The sequence below is a fragment of the Podarcis vaucheri genome (genome assembly GCF_965113315.1).
Source record: "Podarcis vaucheri genome assembly, chromosome: 12".
In the NCBI taxonomy this organism is placed as follows: Eukaryota; Metazoa; Chordata; class Lepidosauria; order Squamata; family Lacertidae; genus Podarcis; species Podarcis vaucheri.
The window spans coordinates 42028700-42047341 of record NC_138750.1 but is presented as its reverse complement, the minus strand read 5'-3'; the positions used below and the strand labels follow the sequence as shown (position 1 = coordinate 42047341).

Genomic DNA, 18642 nt, shown 5'->3' with positions numbered 1-18642 from the left:
GTATTGAAAAACAAAGGCAATGTGTGTGTGTGTGTGTGTGCGCGCGCGCGCACATGCGCTCTTCTTGGAACCAGACTGTGATTTGCTTGTTTTAAAAACGAGGAGTTACACTTCCCTATGAACGACAGTCAGATTACCTATAGCTATTATAGATCTGTTAGTTGTCTTGCAGAAACTGCTAGGCCTGCTCTGCCTTACGACTTTGAAGTAGAAATAAGATTTCCCTTGCTCAGTGTGCATTCATTGAATACAAAGAGTTTAGGGCAACAATAGATGTCATAGTCTTCCCATCCTAGAAGTTATGTTCTGAATTTTACAAAATAAGAGTTTACTTAACATCTGGACATATGTTATCTAAACATGGAAAAACTTTCCAGACAGTATGCCCAAATTAGATCCTCGAACAGCTGGAGAGAGTGGTTGCATCTGGATGTCTCAAAAGATTTTAGATTGAAGTAAGAACACAGATTTAGCATTTTGGCACACTTCGGATAGCTTAGATTCTAAAAGGGATCCCAAAGCATGTGAACTGTAATTTTTTTGAATACAGTTCACAGATCTTACTTTGTACGCTAATAGTTATTATGGTATGTTACAGTTCTTAATTTATCACACATGCAGACTACATTCACCCTTTCCTGACTAATCAAGGTGCTTCTGATGTATCACCCTCAGATGCCGCTGTGGTTCTTGTGGGCAATGGAGACCTGAAAATGTTTACCAGATTGGTTAGTCTGGCCAGGGCTTTTGCACAAATGAAGTTGTCTTAGGCAGAGTTGGGCCACTTGCAAAGCTTTTTCTCAGTCCTGCAACCTTAAGATCCTTTTAATTAAAAATCCTGGGCTTTTAGCACACAAAGCATTTGCTTTGCCTCTGAACAAAGCATTCTTCCCTAACGTACCAAAATTTACCATTATCATATTCAAGACCATTTCCTTAGGATATAGGAGGGTCCTCCTATCCCTTATAAAAGTACTCTTTCTGATTTGTGGCAACATAGTACACAGTAACCATTGTTTTTCATGCAAATTGCGCTTCACCAGATAAGACAAAACCATCGTTCTACACTATGGCACAGAATGGTTCAACTTTGTCTGGCTCCTCCCAGTTTTCAAAGCCAGGCACCAAAAACCTTGAAACAATAGAGTCTTCTTCAGTTTCTGTTGACCATCTCTTTAATTGAAGATGTGATTTTGAGCAAGGCCTGAGAACAAAGGCTTCTCAAAGCTTGCCTCGCTGTGCCTGTCTCCATTGTGTTCAGTTCCAAGCTATCTGTATGCAGTTAGGCAAGCTTTTGTGACATTCATACCTTCTGTGGCATTCAAGTGAGTCTGCTGGGGGGGAAATGTCAGTTGTGTATGTGATGTAAAATGTCACTTTAGTAGTAAGGAGGAAAAGTTGGAGGTATGCTAAACAGACATAAAGGGATATGAAAAAGTTTATTCAGAAAAGGGAAATCATTTTTAGGTTTCTTGAGGGGAGGAGTGCTAGATCTCCAAATTGCATCTTGGAGTTACAGAGCTGCAGGAATAACTGTTGTTAACAGTACCTCATTCTGTTTTTAAGCACAGCAATTGTAAATTGCCCTGCTTATAAAATTGGTTCTACTGCTATGGATTTGGGAATAAAGGATCTCCTGGGTTAGGAATGTCGACTGGTGTCTACGGCCATACTACCCTGAACACGCCTGATCTCGTCTGATCTTGGAAGCTAAGCAGGGTCAGGCCTGGTTAGTACTTGGATGGGAGGAATGTCGACTGGTTTACCATTTTATTTTAAGCATTAATATGTTGCTCAATTATTTGCATTCTAAGCTACAAGCATAAAAACAATCCATAGACAATAAACAATTAACGGAACACTACTTTAAAATGTCTGCTGCAAGCCTTAGTCACCCACCTGCACTTGAGCAAGGAGGTTACCTGGCTAATCTCAGCTGGGAGGGAGCTTCATAGACTTGGTCCCACCACTGAAACTATTTTGTTATATCCTGCTCTACTATTGGTTTGCCTCAACGAATCTGCTAATTCAAATTTTCTCCTCCCCTCACATAGATCAATGAACTGAGCCATGTTCAGATCCCTGTTATGTTGATGCCAGATGACTTCAAAGCATATTCCAAGATAAAAGTGGACAATCACCTTTTCAACAAGTAAGTGAAGCTGTTAGTTGTTTTTAGTTTGGTTTATAATGTGGATTATGTGATTCAGTCATTTGTAATAAGCTTAGACAGTATAGGCATGACCTACTGCATTTTTTGTCATATGGCATACAGTTTTCTGTAAGTATCTTATGTCGAACTGTGACTACAAATTTACTGGAACATCTGCATGTCAAAAAGTGGTATTTGTTAATGCAGGGATGGCGAACATGGTGCCCTCCAGATGAAGTTGTCTTAACGCGCTGCAGAGGGTGACGGGACTGAAGCGATGGCCCATGGGAACTGCAGCCTCCTTGGCAACAGCGAAGGCAGGAACATATTGCTCTTTCAGTCCTGACATGCTCTGCAGTGCATCAGGACAACAGAACAGAGGAGGGAGGAAAAGATCCTTTCTTGCTCCTTCACATCCTGCTTAAAGGAAGGCAGTTCAAGAGCAGAGGAGGTTTAGGCCCATTTGCCTCTAGAGTTTTATAAGGCGAGGCTAGCATAGGTCTCGTCTGGAAGTAAATGGGCAGCCGGAGCAGTAGCATAATGTGTGTCTGATGAAATGCCATCAGATGAGGAACTGCACCTTCTGTGAAGAGCAGCCGCCATTACAGTGCAGTACACTAGACTTGTCTCACCAGGCATGAAGGCATGAATGTCTCTTTGCTAGGTCTGAGTCCTGCAAATGAGGTTGGTGCTCTGTCTGAAGTTGCAGGCTCACCGATGGATCCAGGTTCTGCCCCCAGGCTGAGAACCTGCTTAACCAGGGGAAGCTGATGTGGTCAGTGGAAATCCTTTCCCTTCCTGCATATCAGGGCCTGCCAACAGCTACTAATGCAGGCTTGCCTGGATTAATCTTCAAGCAGTTTGCCTGTCACCAGCCATGGTGAGGCACTGGTAAGCACTGGCACCTTAGGACCTTGGTTTCATTAAAGGGGCATGCAAGTCTAGCTAGATGAGCTTAAAGCTATCATAACACTCTAGATTTCCATGTGAGCTTACCCGCTGGCCCTGCATGATTCCCTGCAGAGGCTGGAATGGGTGTTTTTGAGAGACTAACAGCAAATATCTCTGGCCTTTTGTGCCCCCAAATAGCAGAAGAATGCACTTTAATTTTGCAGGCGTTCATTAGGTGCACCCTCCTCATTTCCCTCTTATAACCGACAGTACTAGAAGCTGCCAAAAGAGTTAGTGCAGTAAACAGCATCCTCATCACTTAGACTACGGGTAGCGAACTTGCAACCTTGGCATTATCAGCATCATGCAGTAACCAACTGAGCTATCCATGTTGTTAAGCTTCTCTAGCTCTTCACTGCCTGACAGCAGTTCTCCAGATTTTAAATGAGTTTTTCCTTGCTCCACCAGGAGATACCAGTGATTGGATGTGGCACCACTTTTTTTTGGGGGGGGGGTATGCAGAGCATGTGTTCTGCCACTGATCTATGAATTCCCACCCCCCACTGCCATTGCAAGTTCAGTTTTTGGCAGCCTTCCTGATGTTTCTGGAATACAACTTCCATGATCCCTGATTATTCGTCATGCTGGCTGGGGCTGATGGGAGTTGGGAGGGCACTGAATTAGTTGAGCTGGAAAAGGCCTTTTCCAGAGACTTTGAATTGCTTATCTCAATCTAAGTAGACAACATTAGGCTAGATGGACCAAATGTTGGGCACTGCTGTGCTAGGGGTTGTTTTTTTTTTAAATTGCACATGATACAGGCCTCACAGCTAATTTGGACCTTCTAGGGGAATTCTTGGGCAAAATATGACACATTAAGTTCTTGAGCAAAATATGATGTTCAGTTCAGAGGTTTGTTACAGTTCTGTTTAATGCATTTTGATGTAAATTTACAGTGTTCTGTATTATAGTAACTGTTGCTGTTTTGGAAGGTACTTGGTCTTGTAGGGGAGAAAGCTTACTTCTGCAGATTTATCTTTATAAATTCTTAGAAAGTATTTCCCCCCCCCCTTCAAATCTTCTGTTTCAGAGAAAATATGCCAAGCCATTTCAAATTCAAAGAATATTGTCCAATGGTTTTTCGTAATCTGCGAGAGAGATTTGCAATTGATGATCAGGATTTTCAGGTAGGCTTTCTACCTTGATAAACAATATTGATGATTTCCAGCTTTACAGGCTGTAAGCAGGAGGGGGGAAATCTAGACGAAGACCTGATTTAGGATCATTATTTGGTGGTAATTAAGTGCCCCTATTTCATGAACGTGCTCTATTATTGCCTGTGGTTGGGGCTGCCTGATCCACACTTGATACTTCTACATTTAAATTGTGTTGCAGCTGCTGTTCCTCCATCAGACCTCTTGCTCATCTTCCCTCCATGCCTGTGGTGATCAGCAGGCCTGACTTTGCCCCACGGCAGGAGGGATAACCTTAGGCAACAGCTGATGGAGGAATGAGGATGAAGACCTGAAGAGCAATATCTACAGTTTCTGTGCCTTGGTGTGTAACCTTAGCAAAACTTTATTAGAGAGATATAAGGAAAGTCCTAATGGCACAGTTTTATCGTCGGAAGTAGGTACACTGTGTTCATATCATCAGAATTTTTTGTTTCGTTCCACAAGCTTGTTTAGCGTGGGCTTCCTCAGAAGTATTCTGAAATCCTAAGTGGGTAACAAATGCTCCTTGCCTCATTGTGGAAATGATCTGCCTTGCTGACATATTTTTACACTTTTCAGTTTGTTTAACTTTCCTTCCATTTGTTTCCTCTCTGTCATTTATTATGGTCTGTGAACAAATACCTGCAGCGATAAAGACACCGAGAGCTAGTAAAATAAAAATGTATTTAGCTAAACTACAAGGTTAAGCTAAAAAAAACCCCAAACACTAATGTAAGATTCTTCATCACACTTATTAAACAATAAGCTCCTATATGGATCTGCCTGATTGCCAAGGTCATCTTCAGAGAACCCTCTCAGGGTGCCCACTTTCTGGGGTGAAGGGGGTAGCAGCAAGAAGAAGGAAGGAGCCATTTCTGACGTCTTGCCCCTGGAACCTCCCTCCCTCGGAACATCTGCCAGGCTCCCTCTTTATTTTTAGAGGACCGTGGAAAACACTTTCCCCCTTAACATTCAAGAGGGTGTGGTCCTTACTGCTATTTATGCTACTGTGTCATATCCGTTGGTTACTTGTGGGTGGTTGTTTTTTTACTGATATGTCTTATGCTGTTAGATTGAGAAATCCTTGTGGCTGAGAGGCAGGATACAAATGTGTGGAGAAGGGGTGGCCATTTTGTGAGCTTTTGCCTGGGAGAGTTCCAAATCATATATCAGCAGCAAAACTTGTCAAGGTATTGGTAGAATGACTCCCAAAGGCAGTGTGTCTAGACTCAGCAACACATTATGAGAGAAGGCAGTAGCTTTTCTGATGGTGGCAAGCAGGTGATTTGGGGAAGCATAAGTGGGGGATCACTGGGTTACTTGAATCCTTTAACACTGACCAACTGCTGATATTACGGTAAGGAACTTAACCATCACGTCCGCCACCAGTGATCCTGATGAGTCATCCTTGAAATAACGAAGGGGGTTGATATTTGATGTTTCTCCAATTGCCTGAGAGGTTGGGGTTTTAATTTAAAGTATTGCAAAAAGGGCCTTCAAGCTAAAGTTGCCCCGAGACAACTTGCAAGTGACTTAGACCGAAGGGAATGGGAATCATGTTTTTAAATAATCTAAATAATCAACGCACATTTTGTCTTAAGAGCTAAGCAATAAGATGTTCCTACACCTTTTCCAACCAGTAGTTCATTACTAGCCCCTCCTGGTTCTATGCAATTGGCATTGCTTACACAGTGGTACCTCTGGTTACGAACTTAATTCGTTCCAGAGGTCCATTCTTAACCTGAAACTGTTTTTAACCTGAGGTACCACTTTAGCTAATGAGGTCTCCCGCTGCCGCTGCTCCGCCACTGCACGATTTCTGTTCTCATCCTGAGGTAAAGTTCTTAACCCGAGGTACTACTTCCAGGTTAGCGGAGTCTGTAACCTGAAGTGTTTGTAACCCGAGGTACCACAGTATTAATAAGTAATGGCTGTTCCCCTCCTTTGTTGCAAGTTTGCAGTATTAGGAATTTCTGGTTCCAAGTAATATTCAGAGAGGCATTCTCCTCAACAGGGGAAATAACGTTTCATCTGAAAACACCAAGCTAAAATTTTAACAGCTGTAACTTAAATAGAAGCCTTTTTGTCTTGAGAAATGTGTTATTCAGCCAGAAAGGAAACACAAGCACATGCTTGCAACTTCTGCTTTGCACCTCCCCCCCTTCGCCGCTTCTGAAATTACCACTTCCTTTTGTTTCACAGTCAGCTGAAGTGCTCTGATAACCACTACCATTCTGACACACACTATAGTATGGCTATGGTAGCATTGGAGATTGAAAAAGGGAGTGCTTGCAAAGGCGCATGCAAGTCAACTTGCTCCATTCTTCCTTTTTGAAGCACTGAATGTTAACTTTTTCTACATATTAAAATATTTTGAGCAGGGGGGGGAGAAGCTGGATTTGTTTCTAGCCCAACGATGTGCACAGATGGCTTCTGTTAAAGCAGCAGAGATGGTTTACAGAGATAGGAAGTAAGATTGTCTGTCTAACCAGGATATAGGCAGCTTCTTTTAACCAGAGCCAGGCTATTTGTCCAGCATTGGCCCCTCTGACTGGTCCATAGAAAGCCAGACCATCGGTCCATCTTGGTTAGTGTTTCCTTCAACCTTTTCAGACTTGGGCCCCACTTCTAACCCAAACATGCAATTGGTGACCCATTTCTCAATCTTTTACCATATATTTGCATGGTGTGGTGCTCCTGTTGCATTGCAATCCACTTCAGATTCAGGCCATAACCCACTTGTGGGTCCCAACCCACTAGCTGAAACTAGTGGTCCATGTTGACTAGCAGGGACTCCTCAGTGTTTTAGCCACAAGGGACATTTCCAGCCCCATACAAAGTTTAAACCTGTATATCACTTCTCGGCCTTTAAGCTAAGATCAAGTGTAGCGTGTAGCTTAACCTGTGACCTCCTTCAACATGTAAGGCTGATGGTCATACAACAGAGCTTTGGTGGAAAAAGGATTCTCTCTAGACCCATTATTTATAGTACAGTAACTCTAATTTCAATTACTTGAAAAATATGGCTTGCAAATGCCATCCAGAATTCATTCTCAGCTATTATTGCTGTTATCGCTTGAGCAGTGTGCAAGATGAACATGGGTAAAATGGCACACTTCCTGGTTTGTTTAATAGGGCATGTCGGTGTAATTAAAACAACTGTTCTCGCCAAATGTCTTTGCTTGGAATCTGCAGTAGATGTCCTTGATAAATTGTTCCAGAGGCTAGACATAATGTGTTTGTAACATGAACTTTTCAGAATTAGGACTGCGTGTAAGTCTATTGCACTCAGATCTGAAATCCATTTTATAGAATGCTTGCAAGCACTGAAGTTTCGGAATCGCCTCCTGCACTTAAAGAAATGAATTGGTGTCTTCTTTCCTAACCAGCAGTTCAAATTGTGTGAATTGTTGTGCTTAATCTCTGTATAAGAACAGGGGCATCTGGCTCCAGTTACTCTAAATAGTTTAAGCCCAAATTCACAAATGCCCCAAACTCACTCTCTCGTTTGAAATCAAGACGTTCTGGTCTCAGTGGTGTTTCTTCCAAGTCAGCATGCTTAGAATTGCTTCCTGAATAGTTTTTGAAGGTGCTGCAAAATGTTTTGTTTATTGAAAAGTTTATATAACGGGAGAGGGCTAAATGGTCTTGATTTTTAGAATGTGCTTGTTAATGTTCTTCACTCCAGTGAGAGACCTAATCAATAGCTGTCAGACCACTGCCATAAAAGTAGGACAGTCATTAGCAGATGACTTTGACCTTTATCAGGCAAAAGGCTTACTGGGTTTAATCAGTTTGCTCACAAAGAAATAGCAAAACATCTGTTTGTTTTTAAAAAATCAGTTGCTTCACAAACCATATTGTGAGTTTCCTGTCTCAATTAAGATACCAGCAAAGGTTTCTCAGGGTATAAGAGGGTGAACGGCGGTTCTATTATTTTCATCTAGGGACCATATTTTTATCTCTTAAAATCAAGAGTTCACTTATATACTTGAAATAGTTTTGCACTCTCAGTGAACTTGTTCAGGGAGCAGAAATCTAAGATGGCCACCTTCTCCCCACATATTTGTAAGAGAAATGGAACAAACTGCTGATCTCTACCTTAATACTACCTTTGTGAAATCAGATACAGTACTCATATGATGTCCAGCATTTTTCATATTCCAAATACAGTGGTACCTCGCATTACAAACACCTCAGGTTACAAACACTTCGGGTTATAGACTCCGCTAACCCAGAAGTAGTACCTCAGGTTAAGAACTTTACCTCAGGATGTGAACAGAAATCGTGAGCTGGCAGCAGCAGTGGCCCCATTAGCTAAAGTGGTACCTCAGATTAAGAACGGTTTCTGGTTAAGAACGGACCTCTGAAACGAATTAAGTTCATAACCAGAGGTACCACTGTATGCAAGGCCATTTCTTCAGAGTTGTTGATTTTCTATTTGAGAGTAGAGATCTCCCATTTTAGTACCAAACTTCCTGAGATGTTGTGCATTGGGCTCTTAGTGTCTTTGATTAGAAAAGGCACTATGTGGGCTTTTAACAATTTTATTACCAAATTCCCATTGATGCCTTGCCATCCATGGCATCTTCCATCCATTGTGTAGACTGGGATAGTACCCGCCAGCATCTCTGCTCTAGAGAACACCAAGCTCTGGTCTCCCTTCTGATGATAAGCCCACAGTTATATGATTCATGTTTTGTGCTCGTAGTTTTCCTTGATAATCATATTTTCAGAGAGAAAGGTAGCAGCCCTTTGCATTATGGAAACTTGTTTTAAGATTCCATTTTGAGGACTTTTGTGCAGTGAAGTTATTTAAAAGGGCCATTGTAAAGATGGCAATGTAAGATCAGAGCATCTACCAAGAATTTTATCCTAGATTTTACCCTGATGTGTCTCACTTCCTGTCAGATACAAGTCAAACCAGCAATTATTTGTAATTTAAAGACAGAATGATGTACAGTATCTGTCATTTCTACTTAACCCTAACCTTTCAAAAGAGTTTTTTTTTAAAAAAAATAAAAATCCAGTTTTATCATCCATTTCTTCACCTCTGAAGAAAAAGATTTCCTCTACTACATTTTTGTCTAACTCCCTTTTTTAGGATCACTTTTGACATACTCTGTATGTAGATTAAATATATTGCGCGATTGCATAAATAATCTTTAGTCTTGTGAAAAGAGCAATTATAATTTAATGATATTAATATGCCAACGAGAGTATAAAATATTGGAGATTAGAGTGGGCTAATTAAATTGACCTTTAAATCCTTCCTACCCTCTTGGAGTCCATTGCTAATCCCTAAACTCCCATAGTGCAGATAAACTTCAAAGGGAAATGAGGTGGCTTTTCCTCTGTCCCCACAGCTGCTCCTGCTGCTTGAAATTTTCATTGAGAAATGTTAAGATAGCACGTGTCACAGGATGGAAGGCATCTTATAATGCCTCTCTGAGTAACCAGCTTGTGCAGGGAAACGCTAAGACTTTCTACCAGCTGTGGGGCTTATGTAGTAAAGGATTCTCCCTGCTCCCCCCACCGCTCCCTCCCCACACTATAGGAAAATCGCTAATGTCAGAACTTCAGTTTTTGCTCAGCTCCCAAGCTATATTTCCATTCTGCTTCTTGAGTTTGTTGCTTTTTGCTAGAAACGTGGTTGCTTTCTTCATACACTTTTCTATTAGGTCCAGTTGTGGCCGACTCTGGGGTTGCGGCGCTCATCTCGCTTTATTGGCCGAGGGAGCCGGCGTACAGCTTCTGGGTCATGTGGCCAGCAGGACTAAGCCGCTTCTGGTGAACCAGAGCAGCGCACAGAAACGCCGTTTACCTTCCCACCGGAGCGGTACCTATTTATCTACTTGCACTTTGACGTGCTTTCGAACTGCTAGGTTGGCAGGAGCTCACCCCGCAGCGGGGATTCGAACCGCCGACTTTCTGATTGGCAAGTCCTAGGCTCTGTGGTTTAACCTACAGCACCACCTGCGTCCCTTTCTCTTTTGCATACCTCATGCCAAATCTTAACCCACCTGTCTCCCAGTGCCCAGCTTGCCTTCTCTGCCTCCGTTACTGTTGTTTCACTGCCCTCCTACCCTGGTGGTGATGATTGGCTAGCTGAATTATCTAGACCAGTTGGTGGGAACATTTTCCAGGTTGAGCTCCACATTCCCTTCTGGATAACCTCCTGAGAGCCAGCCGCATGCCAATAGCAGCCAGAGCCAAAAGTAGGCTGTGTGGCAAATCTGAATTTTACCTTTATACAATAGGCTAGTTTCTGCACAGGTTCACACACCTCTCTATCCTCTGAACAAACGAGGCATTATCAGAGTTCAAAAGCTCACTTCAGCCTGGCAAGAATCTTAGGGTGCAGATTAGGGCCATTGAGGGATGTGGAGGGCCGTTGAAGGAGCATCCCTAATCTAGACCCATTTTAATCTGGCTTCAGGCCTGGGTATGGCACTGAAACAGCCTTGGTTGTCCTGATTGATCACCTGTATTGGGAGAGAGATGTAGGGAATGCTTTCCCATTGATTATTCGTAAGGAAGTAGCCTTGCAGGGCTTCTGCATGGCCTCATGGCAGTTCTTTAGGGCCCTGCTAGGTTCCACCTTGTCTCTAAATCACTGCTGAGGAGTCATCCGGGAATTCAGAGTGCAGTGCTACCCATATGCAGGTGGTTCCAAGCGCACACTTTAAAGGTAAAGGTAAAGGTACCCCTGCCCGAACGGGCCAGTCTTGACAGACTGTGGGGTTTGTGCGCCCATCTCACATTTATTGGCCGGGGGCCAGCGCTGTCCGGGGACACTTCCGGGTCACGTGGCCAGCGTGACATCGCTGCTCTGGCGAGCCAGAGCCGCACACGGAACGCCGTTTACCTTCCCGCTGGTAAGCGGTACCTATTTATCTACTTGCACCCGGGGGTGCTTTCGAACTGCTAGGTGGGCAGGCGCTGGGACCGAACAGCGGGAGCGCACCCCGCCGCGGGGATTCGAACCGCCGACCTTTCGATCGGCAAGCCCTAGGCGTTGAGGCTTTAGCCCACAGCGCCACCCGCGTCCCTCCGAATTGTCTTCGGATCCAGTATCTAAAAGAGCACCTGTCAGGGGTTCAGAGACAGAGGCACAGGTGAGGGAGGAGACGGAGAGCGACGAGGAAGAATCCCAGGACAGTGAGGAAGAGGATGACAATGACTTGAGATCTTCCATGAGTCTCTCAAGTGAATCGGAGGATTCTCAGGAGGGGGCGCCCCTAGTCAGGACAAGGGGGGTCACAGGGGGGACCTGCCAGGAGCAGGGAAGCAGCAGGGAAACCCCGAGCGGGAGTGGGAGATCGGGGCCGGCTTCCCAGCAGGAACGAAGGGAAGAGAGGGGGGTTCCCAGTGTGACACACGGAGCGGAGCAGGAAAGAGACAGGGGAAGGAGATCGGGGGAGAACGTCCTGCCGGAAGAGGCGGAGAGTAGTACAGGGAGTAGTGTAAGTGTCAAAAGGAAGGTCAGGGGTAGCGAGCGCGCGCCAAGTTCAAATGTGGAGGCGCGCGGAAATGGAGAAAGCCCGGAGGAGGAGCCCAGCCCCAAAGCACGAAGGAGGGGGGAACAGGCATCTGAGGGATCCGCTTCAGGAGAGAGCAGGAGGGAAGGAACCCAGGGGGGCAGAAAGACCCTGCGGAAAAGGAAAGACAGGAAGAGGTGGTCTAGCACAAGCCTCTTAAGTTGGTGTAGAGGCGGGACCGATTCAGAGGGGACTTCAAATGTCTGACGTTAGAGACTAGGGGCTGCGCGCCTCGGTTGTGGAACCAATAATGAACTGCAATAAACATCCTTGTATATAAGAAGAGCTTGGCGTTGGTCTTTTGTGAGCTGAGACCTGAGGCAGCCGCTGACAGCACCTTGCAGTTTTTACTGGCCTTGCAATTGGCATGGGAAAACCTGCTCCTGGTCACCCTGTAAGACATGGCCCACGGGATGGTGGCCCGGAGCTGGGCCTTTTCTGTGGCAGTGCCCCAGTTCTTTGTTTTTCCCTCCGTGTTTGGGCCTTTAACACAAAGGACATAGAATTGAACAGAACAATTGCCATCGCCTGCCGCACTAACCTTTCTGCTATGTTGATTTTAAGACCGTAATTTGGCCTGGACTCTCAAGAGAGGAAGAGCCAGATACAAGAATATTGCTAAATAATAATAATAATAATGAAAAACAAATAAAGATTGTTGTGGGTTGTTTTTTTTTTAAAAAACAACCAGTTGGAAAGAAGCTGTAAATTTCTTTGGAAAAAAATAAGCTGGGCCTTTTTGGCTTCATCAGGCATATAATGCATTGGATCTAACAAGTGCCTGTACAGCCTCTGGCATGGGACATCTGTTTTGGTTTGTTTGAAGTTGTAAGTGTTAAAGGTCAGTTTAAATTTCATGACCTTCAGCAAATGCTTTTGCTCGACTGTTCTCAGTGCACATGGAAAATCTTTTTATTGACTTCTGCAAATACATCGTGACATTTTCAAGCAAAGGTTGCTAAGAAGGTTGTAGCCATTGGATAGATATAGTCATGGGTTTGAAATAAGCTGGCATGTCTCTCAGCTACATTCAATATCTGCAAATAAGTCCCCATTATGAGGGGGCAGGGTAGGTCTTGTCCCCTTACCTTTTATGATGGCCCCACTACTTAATGAGTTAGTGCCAGAGATGGGTGCCAGGAGAAGGTGAGGAATACTCACATGGCTTCAGCGAAATTAACTCTGTATTCAAAGAGGCCAGGCACTCTTCCCAGTAGAACTTGCCCCTGTGAGGCAGTTGTGGAGGACTAAAGGTCCTTGCCTTCCCATAGCTCCCTATGTCTCCTCCCCTGGTTCCTTCTTAAGCAATCTGAAGCTCTGTCATCTTGCCTACCTTTGCTCCACCCTTTTCATACCTCTTTGGGCCCTGGGAGACCAGGTGGGAGGGGAACTGGTTGCAGCAGGAGGGGAGACTCCCTGGTTTCATCAGCAGTCTGCTTTATCCCTGCCTCTGGCCCCCCCTCCTCTCTAGCTTCTGCCCCGATTCTGCACTGCTCACTGCCACAGTCTCTTCCTTCTCACTAAATTACCTCTTCTGCTTCTGACACACACACACACACACACACACACACACACACACACACACAGAAATTAGTAGTGAAAACCTGCAAAAGAGGAGAGCCAGGTCTGAACTTTTAGTGTGGGTTGAACTTTTAGTGTGGGCTAGTAATGCATTTGCAGGTAGGTGATGATGGTGATGTTCTCTTAGGAATCATAGAATTGTTGAGTTGGAAGGGATCCTGGGGGTCATCTAGTCCATCCCCCTATGATGCAGAAATCTCAACACTTGTTGTTGTTTAGTCGTTTAGTCGTGTCTGACTCTTCGTGACCCCATGGACCAGAACATGCCAGGCACTTCTGTCTTCCACTGCCTCCCGCAGTTTGGTCAAACTCATGCTGGTAGCTTCGAGAACACTGTCCAACCATCTCGTCCTCTGTCGTCCCCTTCTCCATCTTTCCCAACATCAGGGTCTTTTCCAGGGAGTCTTCTCTTCTCATGAGGTGGCCAAAGTATTGGAGCCTCAGCTTCAGGATCTGTCCTTCCAGTGAGCACTCAGGGCTGATTTCCTTCAGAATGGATAGGTTTGATCTTCTTGCAGTCCATGGGACTCTCAAGAGTCTCCTCCAACATCATAGTCCCACTATTCTAAGTCCCCCAACAAAGCTTGCCAGCAGTACCTTACATACTGTTTTTCGTAACCAGTTTAGGCCATTGTTCGTTTTCCCTGTCGCCCCCCCCCCCAAATCTGGCATCGTATCTAAGACTGGTGACCTGTTCTGGAAACTACCCTCTCCCTTCTCTCCCCACCCCCTTTAAAAGTTAATCCTGAGAAGAAATTCCCCTGTTCTAGACAATCTCTCGATTGCTCTGCCCAGCCTGGCCTTAGACCAGATGTGTCAGAATACGGTTGCTTGTAGGCCCAACAGTCTTGGCAGATAGTGAAGGTCTTTCCTTTGAAAAGCTGAGACCCCAGAATTTTCAGAGCCTGGCTTCCAATTGGACTTCAGGTGGAACTTCCTGCAATGGAACAAAATGCCCACCTGTGGCTTCTTTGTTCTGGCTAAGATGTGCTTAGGCAGCAGGGGAAGGCATTTTCTACCTTAGAACTTGTGGAAATGGATTCTGAGATACTAGGCAATGCAAAGTCAGGATAAGTGTTGGCGTTATAGATCTCATGTGGCAGAAGATCTGTCCCCCTCCCCCTAGATTTTGAAATGCTTTGTTTTTCTAGTGAAAATGCCTAGTGACCAATTTCTTTTAAAACTGCATTACTGTACCTTTATAGGTTGTGAAGAATTGCTGTCTTGTGGTCTACTTTGCGGCTAATGAACCAACTTATTGAGACTTTTATAAGAAAAGTTATAACTGCCTGGAAAAGTTGAAGTGTTAACTCGGGGGGTTTTTTTTGGGGGGGGGGTTCAGGTTGTTTAAGTGAAACTGATGGATAAAGCAAGGTATCTAGTTCTTTCTTTTTTAAAAAGGTGTTTGGCCACCAGGTTGCTGCCACAATATGCTGTATCTTGTCTAGATGCTTTTTCCTGTGCCTCTTTCAAGCCATCAATTGGATATACCCAAGCCTTTAAATTTTTGGAATATTTTTTGTTTCCAAGGTGGTGTTGTGAAAGATGACATTTTGACCTGGATGTCAAAACCTTCATATATAGAAGACACAAATGAATTTTTGTAGTGGTTTGATGGACACCAGAATATTAGTTTCAACATGAATTAGGAGAAAGAACTTATTAGATGTGTTGGTGAAGTTGGCAAGATAAGAAGTATATTTTATAGAAAACTCTTGGGAATATTCTCATGATATGACAGTTCACACCCCAAGTACCCTATTTTTTGCACCATAACACTCACTTTTTTCCTCCTAGAAAGTAAGGGGAAATGTCTTTGCGTGTTATGGAGCGAATGCCTACGGGTGGCGGGGGGGATCTGCTGCAGTCGTGAGCAGAGGATCCATGGTTCCCCTTCCTTCCCTCCTCCGTGGTTACAAAGCATGGATCCACATGGATCCTCAGGATTTTTTAATTGGGCTACTCCAAACTCACTGTCAGATCACATGTCTGTGGCCACAGCATGAACCACAAAAATCATATATCCACTATTTTGTTTAGAATATTTTTTTTTCTTGTTTTCCTCCTCTAAAAACTACGTGCGTGTTATGGTCTGGTGCGTGTTATAGAGCGAAAAATACGGTATGTTTAACTGAATGCACCATATGGTCAGTTTAAGACATGGGGAAGCAAACTAAGGCCCACAAGACGGTCTGCGAATCAGCGTGGTGTTTTTACATGAGTAGAATGTGCCCTTTTATTTAAAATGCATCTCCGGGTTATTTGTAGGGCATAGGAATTCGTTCATATTTTTTTCCAAAATATAGTCCGCCCCCCCACAAGATCTGAGGGACAGTGGACCGGCTCCCTGCTGGAAAAGTTTGCTGACCCCTGGTTTAAGAGTTTCGATGAGACGCTTCATCTTCTTTTGATTTTTCTGTAGGGAATAATTTCAGTTAGCCGCAATTTGAGGACTAAAGCCTCAAATGACATATTGAAATCAGCATGGCGGAAAGCATCATAATACAGGTTTTGGTGTTGTTGTTTTTTTAAAAAAGAACTGGATTTCCAGGATTCCTGTGATTAATACATCATGACTATTTGTGGAATTTGTAACGTTATATACTCTCTTGATTTACTGTTCTGTGCTTTTTGGAATATGTTATTAAATGGTTCTGTATTAAAGGCATTGATCTTTAGGCAAAAGATAGATTCCTAGTTTATTGATAGATCTAGAAAAATAGAGATTTGTGAGGGATGATAAGTATCTATGCCTAATTGGAAAGTGCTTCCATGGGGCCTGCATGTCTTCAATAATCAGCTGTCATCACCACTTTTGATCTCCCTGACTTTGAAACCAAAGAGCTGCAGGATTTCTTTAAAGTAGGGAAGTAGAGCTTCTCAAACCTCACAGGTCTCAGTTGTTCTGTTCTTGTTCTCGCCTTCCAAACCTGTAACATGGACCCAGGCTAGTTAGGCATATGGGTGAGACAGACCCTGATCTGGATCCAAGTTAATCAACCAGAATCTTTCAATCCAGGATATTTTATTATTTGTCATCCAAGGGTAAAGCAAGTTGAGAAATAATAGGTCACCTCTGAAATAAATTAAACTGTATATTGTAACTCAATCCTATACTTGCTGTAGATCCTAGAATTAGTTGTACTAATTAGCAGATGAAAGCATAATAATACTAATTTATTATTTATACCCCGCCCATCTGGCCAGGTCTTCCCAGCCACTCTGGGCGGCTCCCAGCAGAATATTAAAAACAGGATAAAATATCAAACATTAAAAACTTCCCTAAACAGGACTGCCTACAGATGCCTTCTAAGTCAGATAGTTCTTTATTTCTTTGACATCTGATGGGAGGGCGTTCCACCAGGCGGGTGCCACTACCAGGAAGGCCCTCTGCTTGGTTCCCTGTAACTTCGCTTCTCGCAGTGAGGGAACCGCCAGAAGGCCCTTGGAGCTGGACCTCAGTGTCTGGACTGAACAAAGGGGGTGGAGACGCTCCTTCAGGTATACTGAGTTGAGGCCGTTTAGGGCTTGAAAGGTGAGCAACAACACTTTGAATTGTGCTTGGAAATGTACTAAATATCAGTGGTATAGTGGGTATTTTCCCTGGAGCTTCCCCAGGCAAAAGCTAAGGCAAAAGCATGTTCATAATGAACCATTTCTGTACTGTCTTCAGGGGAGTGGGGGTGGGGACAGCAAGTGTCCTAGGGTCCTAGGGTGTAGTGGGTCCTAAGAGTGGTGGACTTGTAATCTGGTGAACCGGGTTAGATTCCCCGCTCCTCCACCTGCAGCTGCTGGGTGACCTTGGGCCAGTCACACTTCTCTGAAGTCTCTCAGCTTCACTCACCTCACAGTGTTTGTTGTGGAGGAGGAAGGGAAAGGAGATTGTTAGCCGCTTTGAGACTCCTTAGGGTAGTGATAAAGCGGGATATCAAATCCAAACACCACTTCTTCTTCTTCTTCTTCCTAGGCTTCCTCAGGTGTCATATGTACACAGGATGGTGATATTGAGTATAAATAGTAGATAATTTTCTTAGATCACTGCTATCCTTGAATATATATACATGTGGTTCTTGTTGTGATTGTTGTTGTTGGTGGTGGTGATGGTTTTTGGGGTGGGGACCAGAACAATTTTCAGGATTGTGGCTCTTGCTACTTATAAAATCTATAAGAGTGTTTGTTAGTGGCTTCTATAGTAAATTATTAGTTGATACTGATAGCCTTTTTGCTGTGCCTATCAATTATTTTTTATTGTTTCATGTTGCTTACTTAAGCCATTCCGACTCCTTCCTGGAATGCAGATTATTGCATATTTAATGATAACAGCACCACCGAAGGGATCTACATGTAAATAAAGATTCGTTTTTTAAAAAACTGAGCCTACACTCTTGGCACCATGTTGTGATGGTATAAACCTCCTTTTTCAACACGTCCTCATTCTTTCAGAATGACACTGCTTTGGACAAAGTGATGCATCGAGGAAATAAAATGCATTGCGCTGTGCTGCTGTTGTAATTCTTGCTTTTAAAATATACCAAGATGAGATACTTGCTGAGACTAGCACCATTTGACTAGCACAGTATTAAATTGCAAAGCTCGAAACTGTATTGTATTGAAAATGACTGTCTTGCAGAAAAACCAGCGCATTTGTTTAGCCAATGCTTGCTTCTGTGCTTATTAAAAAGCATATATTAAATTTCAGCTTGCATTATATATGACGAGAGGGGTAGATATCTGTTCATTGCCAGTAATGTAGCAGGCAGGTGGCAGTGGGTAAATTTCAGAAACGCTTAAACTTTTTTCATTCTAGCAACCGCAGGGATTGATTAAATAGTGTTGTCTTGGAAGAAAATTCGAGAAACAAATCTTGTTTGGATGCGGCAATGCAGAACAAAAGGCACTTCAGTTCACTTAACTCTTGGCATGTAGGTCATGACATTAACTAGTGAATTTAAGCTGGAGTTGAGGCAAAAGTGCATTTTGTCAAGACTCTCTGCACTGCAAAATAAAGCCCCCTTTGGCAACTTTTCTGGAGAGGCACAAAAACAGAGAAAGTGTTTGTGTAGCTGGTATCTACCCTTAGAGCATTCTTCCCCTCTCCACCATCCCAGTATCATTCTGGAGCACCAGTTTGCTTCTTTTTTGCTGACAAACTGGCACAAAAGTAAACTTCTGGAGATCTTTTATGGAAGCATTTCTCTCCCCCGCCCCCTGCCAGCAAAGTCCTTTCTGAACATTCAGTGCAGCCCTGATTTAAATCGGCTGC

General features: G+C 43.7%; 1 protein-coding gene across 6 annotated transcripts in view; it reads left to right on the top strand.

Annotated features, from left to right (window-relative positions):
• PIP4K2A (phosphatidylinositol-5-phosphate 4-kinase type 2 alpha) overlaps positions 1-18642 on the top strand; it is a 204459-nt gene that overhangs the window by 162150 nt on the left and 23667 nt on the right. For all 6 annotated transcript variants that reach the window (XM_082193662.1, XM_082193663.1, XM_082193664.1 and 3 more), the window contains 2 exons: positions 2055-2152; positions 4134-4230. In XM_082193662.1, the coding sequence (XP_082049788.1) occupies positions 2088-2152; positions 4134-4230 (162 nt within the window). In that variant the 5' untranslated portion in view covers positions 2055-2087. The remainder of the gene's footprint in view (positions 1-2054; positions 2153-4133; positions 4231-18642) is intronic.